The sequence below is a fragment of the Populus trichocarpa genome, chromosome 4, assembly GCF_000002775.5.
Source record: "Populus trichocarpa isolate Nisqually-1 chromosome 4, P.trichocarpa_v4.1, whole genome shotgun sequence".
NCBI classification, from domain to species: Eukaryota; Viridiplantae; Streptophyta; class Magnoliopsida; order Malpighiales; family Salicaceae; genus Populus; species Populus trichocarpa.
In genome coordinates this window covers 18,666,602-18,677,435 of record NC_037288.2, presented here as the reverse complement: position 1 = coordinate 18,677,435, position 10,834 = coordinate 18,666,602, and the positions used below count along the sequence as shown (strand labels likewise).

Sequence of the window (10,834 nt, the reverse complement as noted above, 5' to 3'; positions counted from 1 at the left end):
TCTTAATTCACCTAGGGTGATGAATCCTCTCTTAATCACTCAAGTATCTTCATATAGTTCATGTTATATCTAATATTTGTCTTTTCATTACCTTCATTAAGACAACATGTAACAGGCAGCGTGTTTAGACCTATTGTTTGCCTTTATTGAGCTTAGTCAACTCGCCTAAGCCCAACACTCCCTTGAGAATTGTTCCAGGACCCTATATTGGTCCTTCAATAATTTTTTAAACCCTCGCGCGAGTCTTTTGATATTTTATATTGATCTAATATGTATTATTTTGAGTGAAATACAACTCAAAATACCACATTAATTTATAGGGGTGAAATTACTATTTAGCCTTTCCACAAAAAAACAAAACTCATAGGCAATAAATACCTTATAAATTCATCAAGTTCAAGGTTCACAATCTCTTCATTCTTAACATTTTAGCATTTATATTTTCAGAGTCTATCTTTCTAAAATATCATTGTACTTTCTCTCTTTACAAAGACACTTACTTAAACATCTGAGAGTCTTTACATCTACCAAATAGAACCTTTTGCAGGTATCAGCTTCTAACCACCTCAGCTTACCAAGCACCAACTATTTGGTATCAGCCACTTTGGATTACTAGGAACCAGTCACTTTAGTTTACCAGGTACCAACTATCAACTACCTTAACTACGAAGAAATGATCGGATTGTTAGAACTAAAAGATTAACCTATTATCCAACATATAAGCCTTATTCCTTATGTACTTGGATGTTTTGGAACATCATCAAGCAAGAACAATGCAGTTAATGTGGCTAAATACATATTAATTGATAAATATTATACATTAAAAAAAAAGCTAGAAGGAAAATTATTGTGCCCCAAAACACATAATATTATTCATTGTAATAATGTAATTATTATAATGCCCCTTGCCCATTAAAACTTTAATCTAGGCATTACTGGTAAGGTAGTCTTTTCACCATGACACAATTGTCTTTTGTGAATAACATAGGGTTAGTTTGGTAATTTTATTTTTTAATGTACAGTAAACCTATTCATTTCACCCTAGAATAAAATAATTTAATGTTTGCTGCTGAAGAACATTTTTGTATTTTCAATTTTTAGAATAGTATAATTATTTTGATGTTCTTAAAGACAAAACCAATTGAACTCTCATCTAAGGGCTTCTTTTTTCATTTTACATTATTTTTATTGTAATTTTCAATGGTACTCAGGGGCATTTTTGTTAATTATATTTATTAAATATAATTAAAAAAATTATTAGTGCGTGCGGGGCACTCACTAGTTTGTGAACGACCCCCACATCATTCAAGTGGGGCATGAGGGTTGTCTAACCATCAAACACCACCTTCTAGGGCAACATTTGAAAGGTCTCAGCGCCTTTGACTAGATGAGGCAACGCGTGTTCCAAGATTCATGGAGGTTTGGTGTTGACGATAATTTTTTCCCCTTTTTCTCTCTCCCCCGACCTAGATTTTCATGCCAACCCCTTAAAAAATCAAGAACAACCCTTTAATATGTTGGTTCTTCAGATTTGGTTCCTTTTCTTTTTAGTATGATTTTTTTATCTTGAATAATTTATAGAATTTAGTCCCCGATCTTTTAATTACTATTTTTTTTGTTTGGAATCATTTTTTAAATTGATTTTTTTTTATGATTTCACCCTCCTCTGCTTTTTTCCTATCAAATTTAATCATTGTCCTTTTGATTGCTATTTTTTTAGACTTGACAAGTTTTTATTTTAAATCATATATGATTTTATTCTATAATTTCACTCTCGTTTGTTTTTTTTTTCCTATCAAATTTAATTCTTATTCTTTTGTTTGCCATTTTTTTTGCTTTGATGAGTTTTTAAAATTGATATTTTTAAATTAGCTCATAATAAACTTCTTGATTGGAATCAGATTTAGGGTTTCATGGGTTACATGTTTTTAAAATTTGACTAGGTTTAGAACATTTGCTTGAGTTTGCTTGGTTTTTTCAATTTCACTTTCTTTGATTTTTTTAATCTTTAAAATTTATTCTTCATTCTTTTAATTGTTATTTATTTTATTTTGCATCATTTTTATTATTTTTTAAATGGCATCCTCGGTTATTTTCTATCAATTTTTTTCTTAATTAGTTTTGTTGATTTTTGTAGTTTTTTTTTTAAATATTGTTTTTTACCAATCTCATCCTTCAAAATTAAATTGATTAAGAATTAGACTTCTTTATTGAATCTGGGTAAAAAATTTCACGGGTTATGAATTTTAAAGATTAGACCAGATTTAAAAGGTTAGCTGGCTTTTCTTTGTTTTCTCCCTTTTTCTAAACTGATATTTTTTTATTTTTATCCCCTTTTTTTGTGGTTTGATTTTATTAGGTTAGCCCTCGATAATTTCTTTTTATTTCACTCCCTGACATTTTTAACCTATAAACAATCTATCAAATTACAAATATTTTTTAATTTCATTCCCTATGATTTTTTTAATCTTTCAAATTTGATACTTATTCTTTTAATTTTTATTTATCTTTTTGGGATTATTTTAATTTTTTTTCGGATTTCATCCTCGGGTGTTTTTCTCTCAAATTTTATCGTCATTCTTTTTGTTGATTTGTTTTTTTGCTTTTGCAAGTTTTTTTATTAATATTTTTTCAACTATTTCATCCTTCAAAATTAAATTGGTTGACAGTTAAGCTTCTTGATTGAACTCGGATCCAGAATTTAACGAGTTACGAGTTTTTAAGATTAAATCAGGTGTATGAGGTTTTTCTGGGTTTTCTTAGTTTTTTTTCCTTTTCTTAAGCTGATGTTTTCTTCTTCTTCTTCTTCTTCTTCTTGAAGTTATATTTTTTTTATGATTTTCTTTCTATTAAGTTACCATTGGATTGTATGATAATCCAGATAGATTCGGTTATGGTTTTTTTTTTTTTTCAATTTGTTTATTATTATTATTTTTTTATATTATTTAAATTACTACTTGAACTAGTAACTCAAGAGGTGAATTTTTTTAGTCTAGCAATATTTTACATAAAAAATAAAAAATTGTTTTGCCCACGCCAGAGCGCAGGGAACATATCTAGCGTACAATTAACCAAACACCAAGAACAAAGCACAAATTGGCTGATCATGGTGCATGTCAACGGCAAGTAATAAAATCAGAGCTTAGACGACTATCCTTTGTGTATACTGTTCTGTCTAGCGACAAATATTACTAAGAATTGCTAGCTTTGTCTAGCGCTATGATCAATAACTTAATTTTTAAGATGATGCTAAAATAATGGGTTCCTGATAATGATCCCAACTGCTTGTGCTCAACGCAATATCAATGAGGAGAATGGACCTTTTGTCTCCATTGCAAAAACTTTTTCGGTTCTGTCAAACTATATATAGAAGGGCTTAGCAGGGAGGAAGCTGTTTTACTCAATCTTGTATTTGTTTGACAAAATTATATATCACTTAACCAACACCTCAGGATTTCTCATTTATTTTTTTCTGTCATTTTTACAAGAAAATTCTAACCCAGGTCTTGTTGAAAAGGGAAGTAGCGATTGAGCCACAGCTTATTGGTTTCCTAGATATTATTTATTTCTTTTGATTTGAATGTAGGAGGCTTCCGGATCTTAGTAGCCTGCTCGAAGCCAAATGCAATATGAATCAGCTTTGGTTCTGTACCCTTCAATCCTCCAAAGTTAATGCCGAAAGGCACCCCCATATTATCATAACCTGAAGGGACATTGATTCCTGGGAATCCTCCAATTGCTAGGACAGGAGAAACAGATGAACCAGGTGTCACCAAGGCATCCAGCTTATTATCTTTCATCAACTTCTGAAATCCATTTCTTGTAAGTTCTGCTAAATTTGACAGTGCAGCATTCTCTGCGTTGCCGATTCCATCTGTCGCCTGAGCTCCTAGAAAGATGCCTTGTCCATATTCGCTGAGATATTCCTGCGTAAAGATTCGAGAATGTATTAGCATATTAAGTTTATTGAACGTAGATCATTGCAACTTGCACGTATGAAAGGAACCTGTTTTCATTTTGGACACTCACCAGATCTGCAAATTGCTGGTTGAATGCTATAATATCGGCTAAGGTTCGCACTTGGGAAGACACCAGCTCTTTCAGGTATGCATTTAGAGATATTTTAAACTCAGCAAGCAATGCTGTTGCTTCACCACTCGCGGCAAAATTTAAGATAGTACTGATGTTGGCTATTTCCAAGTTGTCTAGTAAAACTGCACCTTCTTGTCTTCATTTGCGGATAAATTTTGCATCATCTTATCAAATATTCTTGTACTACACATCAAAATTGTGCTGGATAGCATATTATTACATTAGTTCTTGAAGTTTATTTGGTTACCTTAGTGTCTGGAGATGGTTCTCAAAAGCTTGACTCTCAGGTTCACTGACAAAACTCAAGAACGGATTCCTTACTATTCCAAGTCTCTTCCCTTTGACCCCTTTAGGCTTGAGATATTGTTTGTACCCACCACGCGGAATATACTTTGATGCTGCTTTGGTTTCATTATCGTTGGAATCAACACCTACAATGGCATCGAGAACATGAACAGCATCCGATACTGTCCTGCAGAGAGGCCTGTCCCATCCAGAGCCGAGGAATGACAATATGTTGATAGAAAGACTAATTGCAGAGAGTTAAGGTAATAGCAGGTTTCATAGATTTAGAACAGTAGCCATTTTGGACTAAATATTGGGCAAAGGATCGGCTTTTTCAGCCCTGAAAACTTAATAGTATGATTCGAATAATATAATACAATCACCTACCCAATGGTGTCCTGTCTAGGAGAAATTGTGATAACTCCAGCACGGCTGGTGAGACCTACTGTTGGTTTTATACCCACCACTGAGTTTGCATTGGACGGACATAAGATGGAGCCATCAGTCTCGGTACCTAGTGAAACTGCTACCATATTTGCCGCTACTGATATTGCTGACCCACTGCTTGATCCACAAGGATCTGCTGATAGATTATAAGGATTCTGCAAAAAGTTTCAGAACACCAGAATGTTACCATGGCTTGCAATCTAGTGTAATGTCACACTCGTTATATAGCAATGGGAATAACAAATCAATAAAACATGAAGAAATTTTTGAGAAAGCTACTTTCACAAGGATCTTGCCTTTCCCTGGCCACCTCTAGGACTAAAGCCATTAGGAAGTGTAAGAGACCTAAAAGCAGCCCACTCAGTCATGCTAGCTTTTCCAAATATAATAGCTCCTGCTTTCCTTAACTTCATGACAACACCTGCATCGCGAGGCACAACTGATCCGAGAAGTGCAAAAGTTCCTGCCGTGTTGTTCATCTTATCCTTGGTCGCAATTAGATCTTTGAGAAGAATAGGAATGCCATGCAAACCAACTGATGAACCTGGTGCCTTAATCCTGCGCTCGTAGTCAGCCTGATTAGCTTGTAAGAGTGCATCAGGATTTAATTCTAGAACCCCTTTAAGGACTGGATTGAGTCTGTCAACTTCTTTAATATAAAACTTAACAAGTTTCCTTGAGGTAAGTTTGTTCTGCTTAAAAGCAAGCTGGAGATCATCTATGCTTGCTTCTTTTATTGAGAATGCGTTGCTTGCTATGACTAAAAGAACAAAAAGTAGTGAAAACTTCAGAGGTGTAAAGGCAGCCATATCTAAGTAGTGATGGAAAATCGCAACTGACAGACGCAATTTATACATTCCTTTTGGTTCTTGATATGAACAAGGACTATGTACAGTGAACCTGAATGGAATGAACCTGCGAGCTGTTATCATTTCTTGACCATGAAACATCCTAGGCAAAGAAAAAATTGGTGAAAATTATCGTGCTTATCTAAAAACCCTCACGAATCAGCTTGCGTCGGAGTGTAGTGGCCATTGATTGCAAAATCCGACTAGCCGTAGTATCATGAGTAAAGGCGACTATGTTGTAGTGATCATGAGTACAACGCTTAGAAGTCGACAATGGTTGCCGTGTATGGTTGGTCGTTTTGCACCAGGGGAACTGTTTTTTTTTTTTTAAAAAAAAAAAAAAATATATATATATATATATATATAAAAGATAAATAAATAAAATATTTTAATATAAAGTTATTCACAATGATCAAGTTACTCTGATTTTTTTCATTTTTTTATATGCAAATTTCTATAAATTATTATAGATGTAGACTAGATTGTTCCCCGGCACTATACCGCGGATCGAATCAAATTTTTTTAAAACATCCAGGCATTATTAACATTTTTCTGGTAAATATTTTTTTAAAACAACGTAGAGGTTGACTTGATGTTACTTAATTGACTTGATAGATCTAAAGACGGTTTGATTAACAAAAACGTCGTTTGATTAACAAAAATTCAAAACATCTTTTTTAAAAAATAATATTGACACGGTAATATATTGGATCGATCCAAGTCAACTTGGGTTAACCTATCAAATTCACGACCTGAATCATAAGACCATGATAACACCATATAAAGTAAATCAAACAAATTATGAAAGCTCAATTCTCAATCAACTCAATGTTGAAGAATGCAATTAAAAAAAAATACTTGAGTTAACCTTTCAAACTCGTGATTCAGATTATGAGATCGGGATAATCTCATAGAAAGTGAACAAAAAAAAAACCTGAGTCAACCCGGATTAATCTGTCAAACTCGCAACCAAGGTTATTAGACTATGATAACCCCATAAAAAAAATTTATGAAGCTCAATTTTCAATAAACTCATTGTTAAATGTTGAAAATGAAAAAAAAATCAATCTAAAAACAGGACATAATAAAACAATTTGAGTCTACCCATGTTAACCTACAAAACACGTGACCCGAGTCATAAGATTAGAATAACCTCATAGAAAGCAAAACAAAATAAATCACAAAGCCTAATTCATAATAAATTTAATGTTAAAGGAAGAAATAGAAAAAAAATGTTAATTAAGAAAAGACAAAATAAACTCTAGTCAATTGGGTTAACCCATCAAACCCGCGACTCAGGTCATGAGACTGAGATAACCTTATATAAAGTAAACTAAAATAAATTATGAAGCTTAATTTCCAATCAACTCAATGTTGAAGGATGAAATTAAAAAAAAAAATTATCAATTAAAAAAAAACTAGAGTCAACTCGCCAAACGGATTATGAGACTAAGCCAACGACATATAAAGCAAAACACAATAAATTATGAAGCTTAATTTTCAATAAACTAAATATTAAAGTATAAAATTAGAAAAAAAATATAGATTTAGAGGAAAAAAACATTATTGAAATAAATAGTGTTACGTATAGGGGTACACAATAAAAACACCACCTCTTTTAGTTTAAACTACTAGTCTATTGGCCCGCGCTCCGCCGCGGGGTGAACCAATTTTTTCAAAATGTGAAAAATATTAAGAGCGCTATGAGTTTTTTGACGATGTTATTAAACCTGACCAAGTGGGTCAATTTTAAAACCTCTCAACACAACTTTTTCCCTAACTCGAGTTTCCGATTAAATTGTGTTGGAGTTAACTCAAATTAAATTAATAGATTTGATGGGTCCAATTGCAACATTAATTATTGGTAAAAACATGATTTACCTTTTAAAAAAACTTCAAAATGACAACTTCTAAAAAACATATTGAGACAATGACAAATTGGATTGATCTTGATCCCCCCGTGACTCGGATCATGGACTCTATTAGGTTTATAACTTTTATTTTTATAAAATATTTTTATTTAATTATATGATAAAAATAGATGTTCACAAAATTGATCACTAATCTAAAAATAAACATTTATTTGAAACAATTATACATATAGAAAGCAAACAAAAATTATCCATGCAGTCTATTTCCCCACCAATCTAATATTGAAGGACCAAATTGAAAAAAAAAATTAAAAACAATTAAAACACACAAAAAAGCATATTTGGTTGGTAGGTAAACTCTCCAAACCTATGAATCAAGTAACCCGGGCTAGCACACCAAACCTATGAATCGGGTTATGGACTCCACTGGAATTATAATTTGTTTTTTAAAAAAACTATTTTTTATATAATTATATGATAATAAAAATAGACCATTGTGAACTCAAACATCAACTCAATACCGAGATGTTTTTTTGAAACCTCGATAACCTCATAAAAGGTAAAACAAAACCGATTATGAGACTAGATTCTCAATTAACTCAATATCTAAGGATGAAATATAAAAAAAAACTAATAACAAAAAAGTTAAACTTGCTAAACCCGCAAACTAGGTCAACCAATCAAACTTGTGAACAGGTTAATGGACTTTAAAAAGTTTAAAAACATGAATTTTCTCTTAAACTAATTTTTTTTTAACTATATGAAAAAAAAAACGAGAAAAAAAATTAAGTTCAATTAAAAAAAACACCGCACCAAATCCGTAAACCAGGACAATCTAAGTTACCCTGACAAATCTACAAATCACATTAACCTTATATAAATAAAAAATAAAAAGAAACTAATTATGAAGTCAAATTCTTAACCATCTCAATTTTAAAAAGATGAAATGGACAAAAACAATTTAAAAAAAAATCATAATAAGAAAGAAAAAAAAGAAAACAAAACACTATGGATTATTATTGTAATCCACAGTGCAATGGATATGGGTGAACAATGGTTTTCATACACCCTTTAATTTTTATTACTGTATAAAGTTTAATAACATGATTTTTCTCTAAAACTATTTTTTTAACTATATGAGAAAAAAAATATACTATAAAAAAGTCAAGTTCAATTAAAAAAAAAAAATATACCCTACAAAAGTCTGGTTTACCTTGACAACCTCGCAAACAACGCTGATCTCAGAGAAAGACAAAATAAAAAGAACAAATTACAAAGATAAATTCACAATCATCACAATATTAAAAAAATAAAATCGACAAAAGATTTTTTTTGAAAAAGCTCATAACTAAAAAAAAACCATGTGTTCAAGCAACATAGAAAAGAAAAGAAAAGGTCGTGTTTTAGCTTTTTGTTAACGTTAATTGTCAAAACTAAATGTGAGGAGGCATTGTAGTGTTTTATGAGGAAAGTTATAATCTTTTTTCCCACATGTTTTAGTTTATGTTAACTAGTTATTTGACTTGCGCTTCATGGTAGGTCGGATATTTTTTCTTTCTTCTTAAAAAAAGTGTATATGTAGAATTTTACGATGTTTTTCTATATATAAAAAAAATCCTAAGTGGAATTCAAAAAGTTCATACATACATCTAGTTAAATAAATCAAGAACTATTTATGTAGCAATTTTTTTTTATCAAGCTCAATTCCTACCTAGCCAAAGTTAATTAGTTAAACCTATGACCCGTGTCATGGACAGTTCGACAATTTTTTTTTATAAAATAAACACCTATAAAATTAAGAACCAATAAAATATCAAAGTGATTGAAAAAAAATCAAACTGAAATAAATTACATTGCTCGATTAATAATCAATCAAATATTAACGATGAAATTCAAAGAAAAAAATAACAAAAAATGCAATTGTAATGAATAAAAATGAAAAAGAAACAAGTAAAAAAAAAAAGCCCAGTCTCTCAAGTTAGGAAAGCCCAGAGTTCTCGGGTCTCCATAAAAAAAAGCCCAGGTGCGTGGGCCTAGAGCAACCCATGAGCCTAGGCCTTATTTTTTTGCATTTTATTAAAGGGAAGATAATAGGTCGTCCATCCTTGAATTAAAAAAACGCATGCAGTACCCAGATTTCAGTAGCCTCCAGTCACTAGAAAATCAGGTTAATCTGTTTCAAACCAAGAGAAGCTCATTTTCAATCATATTTCGACCCAAAAAAACCAATAAAACACCCAAACACCTTGTAAAACATATTCAAAGCCTCTAACAACCCAGAAATTAGCTCCAAAATCCACAATCAACCCAAAATAATTTTTTTTGGATTCAGATATACCATTCTAGGCAAGTTTAAAGGAGAAAAAACACATTGTATAAACTTTCTTCATTAAAAGCAACCTATTGACACAAAAACTACCTGTTTTCATGGCCGGAATTGGTCTCAGACGAGACTTTCTCTCTCTACCACCATAATTCAATCACTTTCTCTCTCATTTCACAACTAGGGACCAAAATAAGGAAAATAAAGTTTAGAATCAAAATTTAATTTCATAAATTGTTAAGGACTAAAAGTTTATAATTTGAAAGCTTAGAGGACCAAAGTATATGTTTAGCCTAAAGTTTAGAAAAATCATCTCTCTTAGCTGTTTTTTTCATCTTAGTCCTTTATCTTTGAATCTTACCATTTCTTAATAATATATGATTTAATTGACCATTAATTTAGGCCTACAAAGATGTAATAAAAAAATAGACTAAAAAAATAAATCACAATGACAATTCATAATAATTTATTTTTTGATGAATAGCAGCGAAAAGAACTGTATTTTCCCACTACTTTTAAAGTATTTCTTAATAATACATACTGTGTTATGAGAAGAAATTGCTATGGGCTTAACCAATATATGAAAGTCACCATTATTATTTTTTCCTTGAGCAACTATGGAATTTTTTGTCATTTTACATGTCTTGTCATAATGGTCATGCCCAGCAATATTCCCTGCTGATGATGTTATTGTTAATACAAATAATAATAATAATAATAATAATAACCAAACTTGCTGATACACGGGCCTCGGAACCGAGTCATGTTTTCTTAAATAGCTATCAATCCAGTGCCTAGTTGGGGCCGTTTTGGTTAAAAAATTGAGTTAATCTGTCCTCGTGTAAGTTAACCCAGCGTGTAAGTTAACCCAGCTAACCCGTAACCAAAGCCTTGGACAGGTCAAACCCCAGGCCATGTCATAACTATGATAAGGAGCACTCCTGACTCCAAGACTATCAAGTTGCTTG

At 31.6% G+C, this 10,834-nt stretch overlaps 1 protein-coding gene across 1 annotated transcript; it reads right to left on the bottom strand.

The window, feature by feature from the left end:
* Positions 1–3,478: 3,478 nt before the first annotated feature.
* Positions 3,479–5,975, bottom strand: LOC7477871 (probable amidase At4g34880). Its single transcript, XM_024599325.2, has 5 exons — positions 5,121–5,975; positions 4,765–4,979; positions 4,340–4,576; positions 4,030–4,228; positions 3,479–3,926 (listed from the first exon to the last, which is right to left on the bottom strand). Exons 1-5 carry the CDS (start codon positions 5,772–5,774, stop codon positions 3,552–3,554), a joined length of 1,680 nt encoding a protein of 559 aa, XP_024455093.1. The 5' UTR covers positions 5,775–5,975; the 3' UTR covers positions 3,479–3,551.
* Between the last annotated feature and the right edge of the window lie 4,859 nt (positions 5,976–10,834).

Coding starts and splice junctions, on each gene's coding strand:
- LOC7477871 (XM_024599325.2), bottom strand. CDS start 5,774: ATGTTTCATGGTCAAGAAATGATAACAGCTCGCAGGTTCATTCCATTC. Junction 4,577..4,764: donor CCTAGACAGGACACCATTGG/GTAGGTGATTGT, acceptor TGGATGGGACAG/GCCTCTCTGCAGGACAGTAT. Junction 4,229..4,339: donor AACCATCTCCAGACACTAAG/GTAACCAAATAA, acceptor CCGCAAATGAAG/ACAAGAAGGTGCAGTTTTAC.